Raw genomic sequence first — 23,723 nt, 5'->3', positions numbered from 1 at the left:
CAACTGTGCCACCGTGCAGCCCGTTATGATCATCATTTAAAGGAAATTCTTTTTGTAGGAATAGTATTTTGGTATTCAGATCTTTGAGTTTTTTCATTACTTGTTTAAATTTCCCTGGTTACTCCAGACTTCTTTATCTCCAAAATACAAATGAGGATCCAATCCCTGCTTCAGCATTTTTAATACGGAGAATCAAATTACCTTCCCATACGTAATTAACTATACAGAGAAGCTTAAAAAACTGGATGCCAAACTCTGCATCCACCATATCAAATAAAAACCATTTCCTATTTCTCATCTATGTCATGATTCGCCTGTGATAGGTGTTTGAGTTTTGAGTTTCCTCATTGTCTGTTTCTCTGCACTTCTTTGTTTATGTTCTTTAGTTGCTGTTATTTTAGTTTATTCAATTTATTTATTATTGTATTCCTGGACATTTAAATATCTGTTAGATTCCTTCCTGTGTTTCTGTGTTCTTGTTGACCTGTTTTCGTAGCCCTTGTATTTCCCATGCCCCCAGCTGCTCCACATTTCAACTGATTAGCTCTTCCACTTCATTGATCATTTCTCCACCCTGCCTCTGTATTTAAACTCTCTCGGTTTCATTGCTCGCCAGTGGATCCTATGATTTGCCTGACAGTTTTATGCCCATCTCATTTCCCATGTTCTGTGTCCTGTATTCACTATTGCAAGTTATTTCAGTTCTGTTGTTACTTTCCATGGGAAAGAAAAGTAAAACATTAATGGTAGTAGTGTCATATTATTTTTAACGGATTTGACCCACATGCAGAAAGTAATCCAGGAGACAGAGTTTTACGGTAAAGTGTTTATTTACAGAGCAGTGAAGTGAGCACGGAACTGGATCCGGGATACCAACTGTAAAAATAAACAGGATGGTAAGCAGGGATATCTCTGGGTCAAAACTAATAAATAATAATTCTGCCTTACTGGATTGATGGAGTGATCCGCCAGAGGGGGGAGCAGAGAGACCAAGAGGTTGTTTACCCGTGAGACTGGTGATGGTGGATAATGGTGTGTCAGGATGATTAGTTGGTCCAGGAGTTTCAGAAGTAGGTGCAGTGGAAGGAGGAGGGTGGACAGGGTTCATGAACAGAGATCCAAGGAGCGACGAAATCAGGAGGCTGCCAACCGGTGTGATCCAACGAAGTAACAAGAGGCTTGAGTCTTAGTTCATGGAGCTGGATCGCTTCTATTCAGACGTGGGTAATCCAGATGGAGTTACATGCAGAAGGCAAAGTCAGGTTCAGGTAATCCTGCAAGGTAACAGATTCAGATTACCAAAAGCTCAAGGCAAGGACAAGACAAAGGTAATGTGGCTTGAGCTGTACCACTAAAGGCAACACTCTGGCAGTGAGTTGCTGGCAGCCTCGTCCTTATATACTCCTCAGCAGGTAATCAAGGGAATAGAGAACACCTGTCACCTCTCCTCCAGGTTCCACGCCATCTAGGGGCTAAGCACAGTAAAAGCACCAAACAAACACACAAGGCACAGATCCTAGCAAGTAGCTCCTTTAGTGGCTTCATCTAAGAGAGAAAGACAGCTATACAGGAATCTACATTTCCTTCTCCACTCTAAACGCACGTTCCTGTTCCAGAGGGGTTTGAGGACAAACTGCTTCCTGTTCCTGTGTTCTTTGATGAGGGTGTCCAGGTGGAGCCGCCTCATGTTCCTGTTCCTGTGTTCTTCAACAATGGCATCCAGGTAGACTTATCCCTGTCTACCTCTCCAAATCCTCGTCGAGGGTTGTCCAGGCTTCCACGCCACTCTCCAGGGCTCAGTTGAGGGTTCCAGCGGCGTTCTCCAAGGTTCCTGCAAAGGTTCTCTGGGCTGCCAGGGCGATCTACAGGGCTCCTCCGAGGGTTCCATGGCAGTTTTCCAGGGCTTGTGGCTGCCCTCCTGAACTCTGTACTTCCTTGGGACAACCTCCCGGCCTCCCTGTTTGGGTTATTTTTTGTTTTGTTTCTTGTCCTCATTCCAATGCCCCTTTCGCCCATGCGTTTTGGGTTGTTTTTTTCTTTTTTCATGGACTCTGGTAGGGCGTCTTGGAGCTGCCCTTGCGGGGGATGGGGTAATGTCATGATTCGCCTGCATTAGGTGTTTGAGTTTTGAGTCTTCTCCTTGTCTGTTTCTCAGGACTCCCCTGTTTATGTTTTTTTTTTGTTGCTGTTATTGTAGTTCATCCCATTTTTACTTATGTCTTACATTCCTGTACAATTAGAGTTCTGTTAGATTCCTGCTGTTTGCCATCCATTCCATGCCCATCTCATCCCCCATGTTCTGTGTCTTATATTCACCTGTGAGTTATTTCAGTTCATATTCGATCAGCAAGCCACTGAAAAGCACACTTTGAAATTTTTTTTTAAAATAGAAATTTGAGAAAGTGCTTAAAAGAAGCTCTTCAGACCGATTGGTGCATTGGTTAGGTGTGTGTTCATGCACCACAAAGAGTCAGAAAATGTTGGCTGAAAATGTCAGCCATAGGAAAGCTATTTGATTTGTATTATTTGATTTTTACTGATAATTGCTAATTCTCATTTTCCCTGGCTTTTGAATATATGATTATACAATTTCAGAATGTAGAACAGAAAAAAAACATTAAAACAAAAACAGTTTTTATTCTAGGTCTTTAATCTGAGATGGAATGTTGCCAGTCTATATCTTGTAGTGGAACATATTTTCCTGGCAAGACAAATACTAATATCCTGTGTTTTATAAGCTACAATATAAATTCATTGATTCTAATAATTGCATGTATGGACTTAGAAGTCCAGTACAAAACACCACTGCCTTTAGAGACTAGAAACTTTATGAATAGCTATATTAACTATAGCTATATTAACATGACAGCTTAATCCAAAAATCCTAATAAGGTTTATTAGGATTTTTTAAATATTTCCAAACCTAAATAATCCCAAAATCATAAAACTATGCTTCGGCAGTGAGAAAGTATTTACAAATAACATCCACAGGACTACTACAGAACATAGTCAAAGTCTAAAAAACCCAGGTCAGTCATGTTTGACTTGGGAGGTATGTTTCACAATATTACTCATTCTGTTTTAACTGAGACCAACAGGGAGAATCCCACAGCTGGAGGCATCTAGACCTGGCCCCATTTCAGTCTCTTATCAGTACAGACATGTTACTTTTCCTGCAGTTTGCTAAACATTTACTCTCAAATAGTAATACTCATGCGTATATGTCCTCTGCTCAATGATTTATCTAGTCCAGTTCCATTATAATCACCAACAAAATAAACACTAATAAAACTATATGTGCATACAACTGATTTATTCATTCACTTAATCTTCTGACTCTTTCATGCAAGAAATACATTGCAAACCAAAAGCATCAGAAATGGTTCTATATTTGTAGATTATTTACAAATGAAAAATAGAGCTTGTCTACACACAAAATGAAATAATCATTTGTTAGAAGGAATTATACCTGCTTCTGTATTAAATTTATGTGAGGGACACAGTTGTTTTCAATCACTTCCACCTTTTTAACAGTGATGCTTGTCTTAAAATACACAGGAATTTAATCTTTTTTGCATTTGAAATCGAAGGCATCAAAGCTTTCTTTTCCTAGACTTAGCTACAAGTACCAGACTTCACTTTCACTGTCTTTTGTATTTTTCAGAATTTAAATCTCATACCCAAGTATGGAAATGCAGAAGATCTCAAATTGCATTCACAATGATGATGCTGTGGAGACAGGGTATGTTTCCTCTGTGTGTCATGTTCATTGACTTGCATTTCATCCCTATAATTTCTATAAAATGAAATGTGATAAACAAGTGTTAATATTGCAGAACCCCACCAGAGGGAGAAACGTTCCTGCAGCACAAAGATGATGGTTTAAATAGACCCCAATTCACAGACGTGAGTAATAGCTGTTATTGTTTATTTTTACTTTCCTTTCAGTCTTTTAAAGTTATGATCAATAGTCCTGCAGACTTCCAGAGGGTCTTTGCAAGCTTTCTGCTGACTTTTGGCTGTTTCAGAGAAATGTTGTGTTTTATTGTTTTGTTTTTAACGCTGACCAATGAATCATTCAAGCACAAAGCACCTTTTTTTCTGTAGATACCAGATGTTACATTCTGTCGCAAATGTAAGTAACTAACTAGCTACCCAACCCCTTTAATCACTTGTTGTGTAACCATAGCAACAAGAGAGTTGTTTTCAGAGAGAAGGGGGTGTGTGTGGGGAGGTGTTGTGGTAGTCAGTCTGGCTTATTGGTACCATCTTTTTCCATACTGGGTCGAGGGGGAGCTGGTGCCTATCTCCAGCAGTCTTTGGGCGAGAGGCGGGGTACACCCTGAACAGGTCACCAGTCATTCGCAAGGCAACACACAGAATAAACTATTCACACATAAGGGCAATTTTAAAGAGACCAATAAACCTAACGGTCATGTTTTTGGACTGTTGGAGGAAGCTGGACTACCTGGAGAAAACCCACGCATGCATGGGGAAAACATACAAACTTCTTGCAGTAAAGACCCCTGGCTGGGAGTTGAACTGAACCCCTTCTTGCTGCAAGGCAACAATGCTACTAACTGCACCACCGTGCAGCCTGCTTATTGGTACCCCAATATTTAATTAAAGGTCTGCAAAGTATTAAAGTAGCACAGTTTAGGTTTACAGTCACTGCCCAGTTCTCATACATGTTGGAAACAGAGGTCTTACTAACCTACCCTACAACTTATCAGTAACATGACAATCAGTTTATTTACTGTTGGGGTATTTAAAAACATGTTTTTTTTTACTTTAAATTATAGTTTTACTAAACATCTTACACATCTTTTTAATTTTTCCATTGATCATGAAGATGAGCTTCCACAAAGGATGATTGGGAAAGAGGGTTAGGGTTAGGGTTAAAAACAGATGTTTTTTGTTGGACTTTTCTTTCTTTTGTATTACAGAATAAAGTCTAAATGTATTTCCAGAATAAAGTTGAAATGTTGAGAAAAATCTCCAAATTTTAAGAGAAAATTATAAAAATCAGTTTCAAAATATTGACAATAAACTCTGAGTAATATCTTGAAAAGACAGAATGCTGAAACTGCCGTGTTTGTCACCTTTTCTACTTTTGTCAATTTCTTTTAATCATTTTGACTTTTTTTCTTGTCATTCCAACTAATTGGTTGAAATACTTTTTATACTTTTTTCTTATCATTTTTACTTTTTTCTTGTCATTTTGTGTTTAATCGTAAAGCTGGTAAGCAACAAAGCAAATACATTCTTCTCAAATTGCTTTGGCTCGGAGTGACCGTAATGCATTATAGGCCTCTTTAGGTAAACATACAGTCAGTTACTCTCCCACTCTGGTAACACATTCATTGAAGTGGTCCATGCAAAATAATGGTAGCTGCTTACTCAAAATTGTACACAAATAAAAGACAGCACCCCGGTTTATATTTTAAATAAATCCAACAATGTGACAGAATGTATCTAGCAGCACCTACTTACCTGCAAAGTATAAAACAACTCAGTTTAGGTTTACACTCTCACAGAACTCATACACATCCATCTTTGAAACAGAAGTCTTACTTTTTGATGTTATAATGCAATATATCCCTGAGAGTTCTATTTCTCCTTCATTTGTGTAGTCATAATGACCCCTACTGGCAAATTATGTACACACTTAGTAAACAATGACTGGTGATCAATATATTTTTAGCTAATATCAACTTTCGTTTTTGCTATAACTTCAAAAATATAACATATATAAACCATATATAAGGACATGGTAGCACTATTGCCTTTCAGCAAGAAGGTTTTCAGTTTGACTCCCAGCCAGGGCTCTTTCTGCATGGAGTTTGTATGTTTTCCCCATGTATGCGTGGGTTTTCTCCAGGTACTCCGGCTTCCTCCCACAGTCCAAAAACATGACCGTTAGGTTAATTGGTCTCTCTAAATTGCCCTTAGCTGTGAATGAGTGTGTGCATGGTTGTTTATCCTATATGTCTGTGTTGCCCCGCGATGGATTGGCGACCTGTGCAGCGTGTAGACCGCCTCTTACCCGTAGATTGCTGGAGATAGGCAACAGTGTCCCCGTGATCCACTATGAAATAAGCGGTATAGAAGATGAATGAATGAATATAAGGACATAATGGCATTAACTATTATGCTGACATTGTCTATGTCCTAGAGGAACAATAGGGAGCATGAAAACTCTTAGAAAAAAAGATGGAGGAAATTGAATCACAGACAAGGACCAATTGGGGAAAATAGGAGCAGGCAGAGATTTTAAGAGGAGCAGCACAAGCAAGATTGGATTGTCAACAACAGATGGTATAATCCAGGAAAACCCCTATTATCTCTGAAGACCACATTCAAACTGTTAGCTGTAGGTTTTCATCCATATGTAAGGGCACAGATAGTTTGTGTGTTGCCAATCAGATGTGGAGATATTGGGTTTGCGTAATTGGTCAGAGAGTGGAGAGATAGAAGATGGCCAGGAGAGGATGTTGACTCCTGTGATCATTAAAAAAGTTAGAGACAGAAGATAAGTTAACTTCTGTGCGTTGGTGTGGCTAAGACCATCCAGCTTTGTGATCCGCTGTCAATGGTTGTGGCATAGACTTGTATGGACAGGTGGCTGTACAAATCTGGGTGCTTGTGGTCTCGGTGGTATAAACAGTGGCAAGGGCCATCAAGGCGGCTGTTTGCTGATCTATAACTGCTTTTGCAAGTAAGGTAGCTTCCCTTTGCTCATCCCTGGGCGGTTGTCAAAACCCTGTCTGGTCTCTGTAATCCCACAAAACCTTTTCCTCGTTTAGGTGTGCAGCAGGTCTACATTGGAGGGCTGTGAGTGACTGAATAAAGTTCTCTCTCTTGCTGGAGAGTAACAAAGGGGCTATGTTTGTCACGTGACAGCTTGCCGGGTCAGGAGTATAGACTTAAAAACTTATTGTATGTAGAGTTACAAGGGAACAAGGCGGAGAGTTTTAACATTCCACGCTGTGCACATCACCGATGCCCCTGAAAAGAGAAACAGTTCATCACATGCAACAGAGCCAGACGACAAGGACAGTTGGCATCTGGGTGCTTTCAGCGGCAGCTTGGAGGGGTTTGGGGATAAATGCTTAGTGAGTAATGGTCTGACATTCAGCTGTCATGTCTGTGAATAACCCCTACTTTCGGCTGTAATGTATATTAGTGAGGTCCACCGCCATTTGGATCCTGTTATTTGTTCACAATGTTATGTTTCTGGGAATAGGGAATGGTTTTTGTTTTTGTAATTTCAGTTGTTAAACTGGAGGATTTAACCTTGGGTTAAAGTGCCATACACTTCAGATAGGGCTTCACAATTATATAAAGTTTCTTTAAGCAAGATACTGAGTCAGAGAAATTACCACATACTTACTGTTGTAGGGATTAGGGCTATTTGTACTGGAGGGGTAGTGAGTCTTTCTTTGTGGGCTTTTAATGTTCACCCTTACGTGGTGAAGTTATGTTATCTACTGAGGGACTGGACCAGTATCATCTTAGTAACATGACACATTCCCCCAATAGTTGTTAACTCTGTGTGACTCCATCAGTTGAGTTGTTGCTACTGTAAAGACACAGAACCCCGATGCATTTGTGGGATGGATACCTGGAGATTTTAAACACACCTTTCTCTGTTCTGTGGACCTGTTTTAATGAGGACTGACTAGTAAAAAAACAAAAAAACATCACCAGCCAGTCTTAAACTCAGAATTCCCTGACAACTAATACAGTAATTTATTAACTGAGATATTTGTCACGTTCCTATACAAACACTGAAAAGCAAATTAAAAAAAAGTATATACACTCATTTTCTAAGTTTGACCAAATTGTCTTTTCATGACAAGAAAACCTAGACTAAAATATTTCTTATCATTTTTTTTTTGTTCTGCCCTAAAAGGCAAGTGAGATGTTTTTTTGACAGGCGTAAGTGTTTGTTCCGGTAATACCTTGCTCTCTCTCTCTCTCTCTCCCTCTCTCTCTCTCTCTCCCTCTCTCTCTCTATATATATACAGGTCCTTCTCAAAAAATTAGCATATTGTGATAAAGTTCATTATTTTCTATAATGTAATGATGAAAATTTAATATTCATATATTTTAGATTAATTGCACATTAACTGAAATATTTCAGGTCCTTTATTGTCTTAATATGGATGATTTTGGCATACAGCTCATGAAAACCCAAAATTCCTATCTCATAAAATTAGCATATTTCATCCGACCAATAAAAGAAAAGTGTTTTTAATACAAAAAACGTCAACCTTCAAATAATCATGTACAGTTATGCACTCAATACTTGGTGGGGAATCCGTTTGCAGAAATGACTGCTTCAATGCAGCGTGGCATGGAGGCAATCAGCCTGTGGCACTGCTGAGGTCTTATGGAGGCCCAGGATGCTTCAATAGCGGCCTTTAGCTCATCCAGAGTGTTGGATCTTGAGTCTCTCAACGTTCTCTTCACAATATCCCACAGATTCTCTATGGGGTTCAGGTCAGGAGAGTTGGCAGGCCAATTGAGCACAGTGATACCATGGTCAGTAAACCATTTACCAGTGGTTTTGGCACTGTGAGCAGGTGCCAGGTCGTGCTGAAAAATGAAATCTTCATCTCCATAAAGCTTTTCAGCAGATGGAAGCATGAAGTGCTCCAAAATCTCCTGATAGCTAGCTGCATTGACCCTGCCCTTGATAAAACACAGTGGACCAACACCAGCAGCTGACACGGCACCCCAGACCATCACTGACTGTGGGTACTTGACACTGGACTTCTGGCATTTTGGCATTTCCTTCTCCCCAGTCTTCCTCCAGACTCTGGCCCCTTGATTTCCGAATGACATGCAGAATTTGCTTTCATCCGAAAAAAGTACTTTGGACCACTGAGCAACAGTCCAGTGCTACTTCTCTGTAGCCCAGGTCAGGCGCTTCTGCCGCTGTTTCTGGTTCAAAAGTGGCTTGACCTGGGGAATGCGGCACCTGTAGCCCATTTCCTGCACACGCCTGTGCACGGTGGCTCTGGATGTTTCTACTCCAGACTCAGTCCACTGCTTCCGCAGGTCCCCCAAGGTCAGGAATCAGCCCATGTCCACAATCTTCCTCAGGGTCCGGTCACCTCTTCTCGTTGTGCAGCGTTTTCTGCCACACTTTTTCCTTCCCACAGACTTCCCACTGAGGTGCCTTGATACAGCACTCTGGGAACAGCCTATTCGTTCAGAAATTTCTTTCTGTGTCTTACCCTCTTGCTTGAAGGTGTCAATAGTGGCCTTCTGGACAGCAGTCAGGTCGGCAGTCTTACCCATGATTGGGGTTTTGAGTGATGAACCAGGCTGGGAGTTTTAAAGGCCTCAGGAATCTTTTGCAGGTGTTTAGAGTTAACTCGTTGATTCAGATGATTAGGTTCATAGCTCGTTTAGAGACCCTTTTAATGATATGCTAATTTTGTGAGATAGGAATTTTGGGTTTTCATGAGCTGTATGCCAAAATCATCCGTATTAAGACAATAAAAGACCTGAAATATTTCAGTTAGTGTGCAATGAATCTAAAATATATGAATGTTAAATTTTCATCATGACATTATGGAAAATAATGAACTTTATCACAATATGCTAATTTTTTGAGAAGGACCTGTATACACTGCTCAAAAAAATAAAGGGAACACTTAAACAACCCAATATAACTCCAAGTAAATCATACTTCTGTGAAATCAAACTGTCCACTTAGGAAGCAACACTGATTGACAATTAATTTCATATGCTGTTGTGCAAATGGAATAGACAACAGGGGGAAATCTTTGGTGATTAGCAAGACACACTCAATAAAGGAGTGGTTCTGCAGGTGGGGACCACAGACCACTTCTCAGTACCGATGCTTTCTGGCTGATGTTTTGGTCACTTTTGAATGTTGGTGGTGCTTTCACACTCGTGGTAGCATGAGACGGACTCTACAACCCACACAAGTGGCTCAGGTAGTGCAGGTCATCCAGGATGGCACATCAATGCGAGCTGTGGCAAGAAGGTTTGCTGTGTCTGTCAGCGTAGTGTCCAGAGCCTGGAGGCGCTACCAGGAGACAGGCCAGTACACCAGGAGACATGGAGGAGGCTGTAGGAGGGCAACAACCCAGCAGCAGGACCACTACTTCCGCCTTTGTGCAAGGAGGAACAGGAGGAGCACTGCCAGAGCCCTGCAAAATGACCTCCAGCAGGCCACAAATGTGCATGTGTCTGCACAAACGATTAGAAACCGACTCCATGAGGATGGTCTGAGGGCCTGACGTCCACAAATGGGGGTTGTGCTCACACCCCATCACCGTGCAGGACGCTTGGCATTTGCCAGAGAACACCAGGATTGGCAAATTCGCCACTGGCTCCCTGTGCTCTTCACAGATGAATGCAGGTTCACACTGAGCACATGTGACAGATGTGACAGAGTCGGGAGACATTTCTTTGGAGGGCTGCATGTGTGATTTTGTTGTCAGCACATTCAACTTTGTACAGAACAATGTATTCAATGAGGGAATATTTCATTCATTCAGATCTAGGATGTGTTATTTGAGTGTTCCCTTTATTTTTTTGAGCAGTATATATATATATATATATATATATATATATATATTTATATATATAATATTTATTGTTTTGTTAATTTTTATTTACGCACTTATACTGATCATAATCTGAGAGTTTGAAATTTAAATATCATGAAACCTTAAAATTTACTTTGTTTTGAAAAACCAACACCGCCGGCTCCTGGATGGCCGAGCTCCTCACTCTATCTCTAAGGGAGTGCCCGGCCACCCTACAGAGGAAGCTCATTTCAGCCACTTCCGGGATCTCATTCTTTTGGTCATTACCCAAAGTTCATGGCCATAGGTGAGGGTAGGACAACCGGCCCGACTTGTGTAGGCAATGCAGACCAAACTCCTGCTCTGCTTTTACAGAGACACCACGAGGGACACAGTCGAATGCCTTCTCCAGAAAACACATGTGGACCAGTTGGGCAAGCTACCATGAATTCCCATGAACCCTCAAGTACCCTGTAGAGGGTGTTGAGCTGGTCCAGTGTTCCACGGCCGAGACAAAATCCACACTGCTCCCCCTGAAGGCAAGGTTCGACTATCGGCTGGACTCTCAATTCAATTCAATTCAATTCAATTCAATTCAGTTTATTTATATAGCGCCAATTCACACACATGTTGTCTCAAGGCACTTCACAACAGTCAGGTACATACATTCCAATTAATACTAACAATTGAAAACTGCAGTAGGAGTTAGCTTTTTATTCAAATTGGATAAAAAGTTTTCCTGTCTAAGGAAACCCAGCAGATTGCATCCAGTCAGTGACTTGCAGCATTCCCTCCTCCTGGATGAGCATGTAGAAACAGTGGACAGTCACTGGCGTTGACTTTGCAGCAATCCCTCATACTGAGCATGCATGTAGCGACAGCGGAGAGGAAAAACTCCCTTTTAACAGGAAGAAACCTCCAGCAGAACCAGAACCAGGCTCAGTGTGAGCGGCCATCTGCCACAACCGACTGGGGGTTTGAGAGAACAGAGCAGAGACACAAAAAGAACACAGAAGCAGTGATCCAGGAGTACTTTCTATGGGAAGGAAAAGTAAATGTTAATGGATGTAGCTCCTTTAGTCGTTTCACCTAGAAAGAAAGAACAGATAAACTCTGAGCCAGTTTTCAAGGTTAGAGTCTGAAAGAGAGCATGTAGAGTTTGTTACAGTTAAGCTCAGTCAATCGCCATGTCTTGGAGAGAGAAAGGGTTAAACACTAAAAGACAGGGCTATGTGGATCATTGGTAGAGGGTGAGCATTAAGCTGTTGCCAGCAGAAGCTCGCACGATTCCCCTCTCCAGAAAGGTGTCACAGGTAGACACAGAGCCAGGCCAGGTGTAGCTTCTAGGAAGAGAATAGAGAGAACAAGGTTAAAAGCTGAAATAACAGCAAATAATGCAAAATTGGAGAGTAGTGTGAGAATGTAGCGAAGAGGGTGAAAGTGGTCGTTATGTCCTCCAGCAGCCTAAGCCTATAGCAGCATAACTACACAGATAGTTTCAGTTCAGATTATTTAGTTAAACGGCGCTTATTTACAACAATGTCATCTCAAGGCACCTCACAAAGGGTCCCACTGATGGTCATTGTTATACTAAAAACCACAAGGATTGGGATACCTCTCTCTGTCAGACTGATCACAACCATCAGAAAAGAGAAGGGGTCACACAGATAGCAGAAATGGAGGGTGTGTTTGCACCTCAACCATAACTGAGCCGGTTTAGGCTAAACCTGACTCCCCTTTACTCCAACCAACAGGGAGGGAGGAAGGCTCCCTCCCTGATAAACTAAGCCACTCTAACTATAAGCTTTATCAAAAAGGAAAGTTTTAAGCCTAGCTTTAAAGTAGACCGGGTGTCTGCCTCACTGACTAAAGCTGGGAGCTGGTTCCACAGGAGAGGAGCCTGATAACTAAAGGATCTGCCTCCCATTCTACTTCTAGAGACTCTAGGAACCACCAGTAAACCTGCAGTCTGAGAACGAAGTGCCCTGTTAGGAACATATGGACCAATCAGATCTCTGATGTATGATGGAGCTAGATTATTAAAGGCTTTATATGTGAGGAGGATAATTTTAAATTCTATTCTAAATTTAACAAGGAGCCAATGAAGGGAAGCTAAAATAGGAGAAATATGATCTCTCTTTTTAATTTTAATCAGAACTCTTGCTGCAGAATTATGAATCAGCTGAAGGCTTTTAACTGCATTTTGTGGACATCCTGATAGTAACGAATTACAATAGTCCAGCCTTGAAGTAACAAATGCATGGACTAGTTTTTCATCGTCACTCCTGGATAGGATATTTCTAATTTTGGCAGGCAATGTTCTGGAGGTGAAAGAAGGAAATCCTAGAAACCTGTTTAATATAGGATTTGAATGACATGTCCTGGTCAAAAATAACACCAAGGATTTTTACTTTATTACTGGAGGTCAATTTAATGCTATCCAGGTTAAGTGATTGACTAAGCAGTTTCTTTTTTAAAGACTCATATATATATATACAGCATATATATACAGTAAAGAGAATTGGCCCAAGTACTGAACCCTGTGGTACTTCACAATTAACCCTGGAGTTTAAAGATGATTTATCATTTACATGAACAAACTGGAATCTGTCATATAAATAAGATTTAAACCAGCCTAGCGCTGTTCCCCTGATCCCTACAGCATATTCCAGCCTTTATAAGAGAATATTATGGTCGACTGTATCAAATGCAGCACTGAGATCTAACAGAACCAGAACAGACACAAGTCCATTATCTGAGGCCATAAGAATATCATTAGTGACTTTCAGCAGAGTTGTTTCAGTGCTATGATGAGCTCTGAAGCCTGACTGAAACTCTTCAAACAGGTCATTGCTGTGTAAATGCTCACACATTTGATTAGCAACAATTTTCTCAAGGATTATAGATAAAAATGGAAGATTGGATATAGGTCTGTAATTTTTCAAGTCATCTTGATCAAGCGAAGGTTTCTTAAGTAAAGGTTTAATTACAGCTACCTTCAAGCTTATGATACATATCCATTTACTAAGATAGATAGATAGATTAATCATATCTAAAATGGGGCTGGTAATCAGAGGGATCACTTCCTTAAATAATTTGGTTGGGATTGGGTCTAACATACAAGTGTAAGGTTTAGATGAAGCTAATATTTATGATAACTCAGGAAGCTCCTCAGGATCAAAACAGTCCGAACACAGATCAGGTTCTATAGTTAATTCCAATGTTGTCTCTCATGCTGAGGATGAAGTAATCATCTTCGGGAGTATGTCAAAGATTTTATTTTTAACAATCAATTTTATTTAAGAAGAATCCCATAAAGTCATGACTGCTGAGGTAAAGGAATGGATGGCTCAACAGAGCTATGACTCTGTGTAAGTTTAGCAACTGTACTAAAGAGAAACCTAGGATTATTATTATTCTCTTCTATTAATGATGAGAAATAAGCTGTTCTAGCTTGGCGGAGAGTCTTTTTATACAACAGTAGGCTATTTTTCCAGATTAAGTAGGAATCCTCTAGGTGTGTAGAGCGCCATTTTCTCTCCAATTTTCTGACATTGTGCTTTAAAGTATTCAGCTTTGAATTAAACCTGGGAACCAGCCTCCTATAAATAATTACCTTCTTTTTCACGGGGGCTGTATTGTCTAATGCACCACGCAATGATGAAGAAACACTATCAACAAGAGAATCAATTTATGAAGCGGAAAAAACAAACTTTTTGCCCTCCACTGTGTTTTTCTGTGATAATGAGGAAATTAAAAGTGGAACAGATTCCTTAAAGGTTGTTACAGCATCGCCTGATAATGATCTGCTATAATGAAATTTTCTTTCAGGTGTGGAGTACTCGGTTAAATTAAACTCAAAGGTTATTAAAAACTGGTCAGACAGGACACAGTTATGAGAAAATATTACGTCTTTACACTCAATACCATATGTCAGCACAAGGTCCAGAGAATGAAGACAAAGGTGAGGAGGTTTGTTAATATTTTGAGCAAAGCCAATTGAGTCTAAGATGGCATTAAAGGCTATATTTAGGCTATCACTTTCAGTGTCAACATGAATGTTAAAATCCCCCACTATAATAACCTTATCTGTATTTAACACTAAATCAGATAAAAGGTCTGAAAACTGACCTAAAAGGGCCTGGTGGATGGTACAAAACAACAAACATAAGAGGTTTTAGTGCTTTGCATTTTGGATGGATTAAATATTCAAAAGAGTTGTACCTATTAATTGGTCTGGGACAAATCAATAAATCGGACTGAAAGATGGTTGCTACTCCTCCTCCTCGCCCAGTATTTCGAGGAATGTGAAAATTTAAATAATTAGTAGGAGTTGACTCATTTATAGTAATATAATTCTCTTGCAGCCAGGTTTCTGTGAGGCAAAATAAATTAATCTGATTGTCACACATCAGGTCACTAACTAGCAAAGTCTTTGAAGAGAGAGATCTTATGTTCAGTAAGCCACATTTAATTGTTTTATTTTTATTTTTAGTCTCAGTTATGTTTATTTTTATGAGATTTTTATGATTTCCTCTTTTTAAATTATCTTTTAATCTATTAAATTTTGGCCGTGGGCGAGACACTGTCTTAATAGGGTAATGGGTGGGTAGCAGTTAAGAAGCTGCAGAGAGGAATGTTAAACTACTACCCTGCTTCCTGGTCTGAACCCTGGGTTGTCAGAGTTTAGGAGAACTAATAAATTCAGCCAGATTCCTAGAAAGAAGAGCTGCTCCATCCAAAGTGGGATGGATGCCGTCTCTCTGGATCAGACCAGGTTTTACCCAGAATGTTCGGCAATTATCAATGTGGCCCACATCGTTTTCTGGACACCACCTAGACAGCCAGCGGTTGAATGACAGCATACGGCTAAACATGTCTTCACTGGTCAGATCAGGGAGGGGACCAGAGAAAATTACGGAGTCCAACATTGTTTTGGCAGACTTACACACCGAAGCAACACTAACTGGTGACCTCCGATTGAAGTAACCGGGTGTCATTACCGCCAGCATGAATAACAGTCTTACTGTAATTACACTTATCCTTAGCCAGCAGTTTCAGGTAGGATTTGATGTTGCCCGTTCTGGCCCCTGGCACGTTTCTGACTATGGAGCTGCCAATTACCAGAGTTTGCTTATCAGCGAGTGTGTCGCTGAGCAGGGAAAATCTGTTAGAAACGCAGACGGGTTGGTGGTGACCTGTGGGCTGGGATCTAGGACTATGTTTCCTACGTACCGTCACCCAGCCGGCCTAAGGCCCCGCCTGCCTGGGCTCTTCTAAAGGACTGCTATGGTGAGCTACCCTCGCTGGCAGGAGAGAGGAGGAGAATCAGAGAGAGAAACAGCAGAACGGGTAACCATGGTGGAGTTAAAGCTAATGCTAAGCTAGCGACCCCTTGCCACTACTAGAAAAATCTTGTAAGACACGGAGTCCCCAAATGTTAAATGCAGCAACAGAAAGTATTTTTTTTAACGTGCTTATGTATTAGAAGAAGAACAGCCTCAAAAGCTGACAACATAAGGAAGAGTGGGTATTTATTGTTGACAGTAATCTGGTACAAACCTCAGTAATCGATGCAGGGAAGAAGGGAACCATCCTTCTTGGACATAAAGAATACTCAGACCCCAGTGGTAAAGATGGAGGATGGATAATGCCAGTAGCTAGAGACTTGTTGATGTATTTTTTCATAGATTAATTTTATGGACAGGAAAGGCTGTAAAGTTGTTATGTAGGAAGGGGGGAAGAAGGTCTATTGAACTTATGGTCTGTGAGGTGGCAAGGAAAGGGCCTTGTATGTACTGAAAAACTTGTCTGAGGTTGTGATAATGGTGCCTTTTCCATTGCCTATAGAAAGCCCCAGGCTTTGTAAAGCCCAGGTTGCGTTTTGATACAAATTTACGAGGGTAATTTCACTTTCCCGTGGCTATACTTTCACGGGTAAACGATCCTACTCTGGAGATGGTCTTTTCAGCTTTCCCTGGGACTTGTTAAAAGGGCGGAGCTTTGTGCAGCGAGGCATGGCACCAGCAGCTTCAGTAATGGTAGAGGTTACTATACAAATTAATCGTTTTTATTTCATTAATTTCTCCCAAAAAGTAGTTTTAAAATATTCTTAACAGAGAAAGTAGACCTCAAAACTTCATTGGTGTAGTCAGTTCATCAAGAATGAGCCTACTTTGAAATGTGTTTTTCTGAGTTTTCGGAGCAGCAGAGGTCCACTTACATGCTGGTCTGGCTGCTAAGCTAAGCTAAGCTTATCGGGTAGCTGGACTGGGTGCAAAGAGGATTGGGTGGCGGACGAAGGTGGAGACCTCAGCGGCCCGATCCCCGGATGCTTAGGCTGGCTCTAGGGACGTGGAATGTCACCTCGCTGGGGGGGAAGGAGCCTGAGCTTGTGCGGGAGGTCGAGAGATATCGACTAGAAATAGTCGGGCTCGCCTCCAAGCACACCGTGGGCTCTAGTACCCATCTCCTTGAGAGGGGTTGGACTCTCTTCTACTCTGGAGTGGCCCACGGGGCGAGGCGGCGGGTTGGTGTGGGTTTGCTTGTTGCCCCCCAGCTCAGCCGTCTCGTGTTGGGGTTTACCCCAGTGGATGAGAAGGTCGTATCCCTGCGCCTTCAGGTTGGGGATAGGTCTCAGACTGTCGTCTCGGCCTACGGGCCGAGCGGTAGTGCGGAGTACCCGGCCTTCTTGGTGTCCCTGTCGGGGGTGCTGGATAGTGGCCCTCCCGGGGACTCCATTATTCTGCTGGGGGACTTCAACGCCCACGTGGGAAACGACAGTGACACCTGGAGAGGCGTGGCGGAATGGCCTCCCCGATCTGAATCCGAGCGGTGTTTTGTTATTGGACTTCTGTGCTAGTCACGGATTGTCCATAATGAACACCATGTTCAAACATAAGGGTGTCCATCAGTGCACTTGGCACCAGGACACACTAGGCAAGAGGTCGATGATCGACTTTGTTGTCGTATCATCAGACCTTCGGCCGCATGTTATGGACATTCGGGTGAAGAGAGGGGCTGAGCTGTCCACTGATCACCACCTGGTGGTGAGTTGGACCCGCTGGAGGAGGAGAAAGCCGGACAGACTTGGCAGGCTCAAGCGCATAGTGAGGGTCTGCTGGGAACGCCTGGCGGAGCCCTCGGCCAGGGATGTATTCAACTCCCACCTCCGGGAGAGCTTTGACCAGATCCCAGGGGATGTTGGAGACATAGACTCATGAGGCGGCTGACGGGTACCGTGAGGCCAAGCGTGCTGCGGCCCGGGCTGTGGCAGAGGCAAAAACTTGGGCGTGGGAGGAGTTTGGTGAGGCCATGGAGAAGGACTACCGGTTGGCCTCGAAGCGAATCTGTCAAACCGTCCGGTGCCTCAGGAGGGGGAAGCAGTGCTTCGCCAACACTATTTATAGTGGGGGTGGGAGGCTGCTGACCTCGACTGGGGACATTATCGGGCGGTGGAAGGAGTACTTCGAGGATCTCCTCAATCCTGCCATCACGCATTCCGTGGTGGAAATAGAGGCTGGGTACTCGGGGTTGGACTCTTTCATCACCCAGGCTGAAGTCACTGAGGTGGTTAAAAAGCTCCGCGATGGCAAGGCTTCGGGGGTGGATGAGATCCGCCCTGAGTACCTCAAATCTCTGGATGTTGTTGGGCTGTCATGGTTGACACGCCTCTTCAACATTGCGTGGCGGTCGGGGACAGTGCCTCTGGACTGGCAGACTGGGGTGGTGGTCCCCCTTCAAAAGAAGGGTGACAAGAGGGTGTGTTCCAAATACAGGGGGATCACACTCCTCAGCCTCCCTGGTAAGGCCTACGCCAGGGTATTGGAGAGGAGAGTCCGGCCGATAGTCGAACCTCGGCTTCAGGAGGAGCAGTGTGGTTTTCGTCCCGGCAGTGGAACACTGGACCAGCTCTATACCCTCTACAGGGTGCTCGAGGGTTCATGGGAGTTTGCCCAACCGGTTCACATTTGTTTTGTGGACCTGGAGAAGGCATTCGACTGTTTCCCTCATGATGCCCTGTGGAGGGTGCTCCAGGAGTATCGAATCGGGGGCCCTTTATTAGGGGCCATCCGGTCCCTGTACGAGCGGAGCAGGAGTTTGGTCCGCATTGCCGGCACTAAGTCGGACCTGTTCCCGGTGCATGTTGGACTCCGGCGGGGCTGCCCTTTGTCGCCGGTCCTGTTCATAACTTTTATGGACAAGATTTCTAGACGTAGCCAAGGGCTGGAGGGGGTCTGGTTTGGGGACCAGTGGATTTCGTCTCTTGTTTTTGCAGATGACGTGGTTTTGCTGGCCCTCTCTAGCCAAGACCTACAGCATGCGCTGTAGCGGTTCGCAGCCGAGTGTGAAGCGGCCGGGATGAAGATCAGCTCCTCCAAATCCGAGGCCATGGTACTCGACCGGAAAAGGGTGGCTTGTCCTCTTCAGGTTGGAGGGGAGTTCCTGCCTCAAGTGGAGGAGTTTAAGTATCTCGGGGTCTTGTTCACGAGTGGGGGAAAAATGGAGCGGGAGATCGACAGACGGATCGGTGCGGCTGCTGCAGTAATGGGGGCACTGTGCCGGTCCGTTGTGTTGAAGAGAGAGCTGAGCCGAAAAGCAAAGCTCTCAATTTACCGGTCGGTCTACGTTCCTACCCTCACCTATGGCCATGAACTTTGGGTCATGACCGAAAGAACGAGATCCCGGATACAAGCGGCTGAAATGAGCTTCACCGTAGGGTGGCCGGGCACTCCCTTAGAGATAGGGTGAGGAGCTCGGCCATTCGGGAGGGGCTCGGAGTAGAGCCGCTGCTCCTCCACATCGAGAGGGGCCAGTTGAGGTGGCTCAGGCATCGATACTGGATGCCTCCTGGACGCCTTCCTCGGGGGTGTTCCAGGCATGTCCCACCGGGAGGAGGCCCAGGGGATGGCCCAGGACACGCTGGAGGGACTATGTCTCTCGGCTGGCCTGTAACGCCGTGGGCTCCCCCCGGAGGAGCTGGAGGAGTTGTCTCGGGAGAGGAACGTCTGGGCGTCTCTGCTGAGTCTGCTGCCCCCGCGACCAAGTCCCGGATAAGCGGAAGACGACGAGTACGAGTACGAGTGGACTGGGACTTCCCCAATAACCACTGCCTGATCTCGGCCAGGCACTCTGGGATTTCCTGCTACCTTTTATGTGTGGCAGCTCAGAATGAATATATAGCGTTTAGTAGGTATGTGAATAAACGCAAGTACCAGAAAGTTAAACGGAATATTTTTTGACAAAACCTTGTGACATTTTGTCGGTATTAATTGCTGGCATTAATTGTGTGAATGCTGAAGGCATTCACACAATTGAGATCCTGTTTCTCTTTATTATTATTATGTACAGGGACAATGAAACTGAAACACCTGGTTTTAGAACACAGTAATTTATTAGTATGGTGTAGGACCTCCTTTTGCGGGCAATACAGCGTCAGTTCGTCTTGGGAATGACATATACAAGTCCTGCACAGTGGTCAGAGAGATTTTAAGCCATTTGTCCTGCAGGATAGTGGCCAGGTCACTACGTGATACTGGTGGAGGAAAACGATTCCTGACTCGCTCCTCCAAAACACCCCAAAGTGGCTCAATAATATTTAGATCTAGTGACTGTGCAGGCCATGGGAGATGTTCAACTTCTCTTTCATGTTCATCAAACTAATCTTTCACCAGTCTTGCTTTGTGTATTGGTGCGTTGTCATCCTGATACACGGCACCGCCTTCAGGATACAATGTTTGAACCATTGGATGCACATGGTCCTCAAGAATGGTTTGGTAGTCCTTGGCAGTGACGCGCCCATCTAACACAAGTATTGGGCCAAGGGAATGCCATGATATGGCAGCCCAAACCATCACTGATCCACCCCCATGCTTCACTCTGGGCATGCAACAGTCTGGGTGGTACGCTTCTTTGGGGCTTCTCCACACTGTAACTCTCCCGGATGTGGGGAAAACAGTAAAGATGGACTCATCAGAGAACAATACATGTTTCACATTGTCCACCGCCAAAGATGTGCACTCCTTGCACCATTGAAACCGACGTTTGGCATTGGCATGAGTGACCAAAGGTTTGGCTATAGCAGCCCGGCCGTGTATATTGACCCTGTGGAGCTCCCGACGGACAGTTGTGGTGGAAACAGGAGAGTTGAGGTGCACATTTAATTCTGCCGTGATTTGAGCAGCCGTGGTTTTATGTTTTTTGAATACAATCCGGGTTAGCACCTGAACATCCCTTTCAGACAGCTTCCTCTTGCGTCCACAGTTAATCCTGTTGGATGTGGTTCATCCTTCTTGATTTTATGCTGACATTACCCTGGATACCGTGGCTCTTGATACATCACAAAGACTTGCTGTCTTGGTCACAGATGCGCCAGCAAGACGTGCACCAACAATTTGTCCTCTTTTGAACTCTGGTATGTCACCCATAATGTTGTGTGCATTTCAATATTTTTAGCAAAACTGTGCTCTTACCCTGCTGATTGAACCTTCACACTCTGCTCTTACTGGTGCAATGTGCAATCAATGAAGACTGGCTACCAGGCGTGTCCAATTTAGCCATGAAACCTCCCACACTAAAATGACAGATGTTTCAGTTTCATTGTCCAACCCCTGTACTGTTCCTTCTCAAAATATTAGCATATTGTGATAAAGTTCATTATTTTCCATAATGTAATGATGAAAATTTAACATTCATATATTTTAGATTCATTGCACACTAACTGAAATATTTCAGATCTTTTATTGTCTTAATACGGATGATTGTGGCATACAGCTCATGAAAACCCAAAATTTCTATCTCACAAAATTAGCATATTTCATCCGACCAATAAAAGAAAAGTGTTTTTAATACAAAAAACGTCAACCTTCAAATAATCATGTACAGTTATACACTCAATACTTGGTCGGAAATCCTTTGCCAGAAATGACTGCTTCAATGCGGCGTGGCATGGAGGCAATCAGCCTGTGGCACTGCTGAGGTCTTATGGAGGCCCAGGATGCTTCGATAGCGGCCTTTAGCTCATCCAGAGTGTTGGATCTTGAGTCTCTCAACGTTCTCTTCACAATATCCCACAGATTCTCTATGGGGTACAGGTCAGGAGAGTTGGCAGGCCAATTGAGCACAGTGATACCATGGTCAGTAAACCATTTACCAGTGGTTTTGGCACTGTGAGCAGGTGCCAGGTCGTGCTGAAAAATGAAATCTTCATCTCCATAAAGCTTTTCAGCAGATGGAAGCATGAAGTGCTCCAAAATCTCCTGATAGCTAGCTGCATTGACCCTGCCCTTGAAATAAAACACAGTGGATCAACACCAGCAGCTGACACGGCACCCCAGACCATCACTGACTGTGGGTACTTGACACTGGACTTCTGGCATTTCCTTCTCCCCAGTCTTCCTCCAGACTCTGGCACCTTGATTTCCGAATGACATGCAGAATTTGCTTTCATCCAAAAAAAGTACTTTGGACCACTGAGCAACAGTCCAGTGCTGCTTCTCTGTAGCCCAGGTCAGGCGCTTCTGCCGCTGTTTCTGGTTCAAAAGTGGCTTGACCTGGGGAATGCGGCACCTGTAGGCCATTTCCTGCACACGCCTGTGCACGGTGGCTCTGGATGTTTCTACTCCAGACTCAGTCCACTTCTTCCGCAGGTCCCCCAAGGTCTGGAATCGGCCCTTCTCCACAATCTTCCTCAGGGTCCGGTCACCTCTTCTCGTTGTGCAGCGTTTTCTGCCACACTTTTTCCTTCCCACAGACTTCCCACTGAGGTGCCTTGATACAGCACTCTGGAAACAGCCTATTCGTTCAGAAATTTCTTTGTGTGTCTTACCCTCTTGCTTGAGGGTGTCAATAGTGGCCTTCTGGACAGCAGTCAGGTCGGCAGTCTTACCCATGATTGGGGTTTTGAGTGATGAACCAGGCTGGGAGTTTTAAAGGCCTCAGGAATCTTTTGCAGGTGTTTAGAGTTAACTCAACAGAAAATGTGTTGATATTCTCGTTCCCCTGTCCGTTCTGAGAAAAACGGTCCAAGAATGATGTCAATAGCCCCTACGGTTTCCGAGTTATGGGCAGTTTTTCGGGAGCATGTGCCACCATGTTATAAAGCCAGGCCATGATGAGACACAATGTGTGGTGCTGCCTGAGTGAGAAACAGCAGCTGTTGGGCGCTCATTATTTACCATAGCAACAGAACACAGCTGCCAGTGAACTTAAGTAACCTCTGACAGAGAGTGGCTCTGAGGCTGAGCTCAGGCCAGAAGCTTCCATGAGTGATCACAATAAGTCAGTCATAGCTGATAACCACACTAGATTTTCAAAATAAGACCTACACGTAATCTACAAAATAAAAGCCTTTTTTCACACTGAACATCAACCTTCCATATTTACAAATGATTTTTTAAAGCTGATAATAGTATACACAATGATTTCAGCCAAGCAAGAAGGTTGTATATGACTAATGGAAATAACCCAGACTTGAAAGGACAACTCTGCTAGATTTTCAAAATAGGACAAAAAATGCTCTACAAAATAAAAGCCTTTACATTTTAAAATATAGAACATTGCAGCACTGGGCTGATTCACACTAATGTTGGAGCTCATTCAGTGTAGGAAATAGGACCAGGTCAGCCCTTTAAAATAAGGATTACTGACATTTTCAAAATAAAAGCCTCAATCTTTAATAGTTACTAGTGATTATTTAAGCTGATAATAGCATACATAATGATTTTAGAATAGCGAACAGGTTCTATGTAACTAATGAAAGTAACCCAGACCTGAAAGGACAACCCTGCTGGATTTTCAAAATAAGACAAAACATGTTCTACAAAATAAAAGCCTTTACATTTTAAATTATAAATAATTGCAGGACTGAGCTTCACACTACTGTTGGAGCTTTCCCAGTGTTGGAAATAGGACCGTGTTGGCCTTTTGAAATAAAGCTTACTGAAACATTCAAAATTAAAGCCTCAGTCTTCCAGAGGTAGTAGTAATTTTTTAAGCTGATAATAGCATACATAATGATTTTAGAATAGCAACCAGGTTCTTTATATCTAGTGGACGTATGCCAGACCTGAAAGGACAACTATACTGGACTTTCAAAACAACACCTAGACATACCCTACAAAATAAACGTCTTCATATTTCACACAGCGATAA

General features: G+C 43.2%; 1 protein-coding gene across 2 annotated transcripts in view; it reads left to right on the top strand.

Moving 5' to 3' along the window:
• Nucleotides 1-23,723, top strand: part of LOC124865992 (sodium-coupled neutral amino acid transporter 3-like) — a 95,827-nt gene that overhangs the window by 16,695 nt on the left and 55,409 nt on the right. For both annotated transcript variants that reach the window (XR_007037701.1, XM_047361549.1), the window contains exons 2-3: nt 3,665-3,742; nt 3,837-3,906. Coding sequence is in view for 1 of the 2 variants with exons in the window: in XM_047361549.1 (XP_047217505.1) it covers nt 3,687-3,742; nt 3,837-3,906 (126 nt within the window). In the remaining variant the exon portion in view is untranslated. The remainder of the gene's footprint in view (nt 1-3,664; nt 3,743-3,836; nt 3,907-23,723) is intronic.

Source organism: Girardinichthys multiradiatus, chromosome 1 (assembly GCF_021462225.1).
Source record: "Girardinichthys multiradiatus isolate DD_20200921_A chromosome 1, DD_fGirMul_XY1, whole genome shotgun sequence".
Taxonomy (NCBI): domain Eukaryota; kingdom Metazoa; phylum Chordata; class Actinopteri; order Cyprinodontiformes; family Goodeidae; genus Girardinichthys; species Girardinichthys multiradiatus.
Note: the sequence above shows the minus strand (reverse complement) of the source record. Positions and strands in the feature narration are given on the sequence as shown.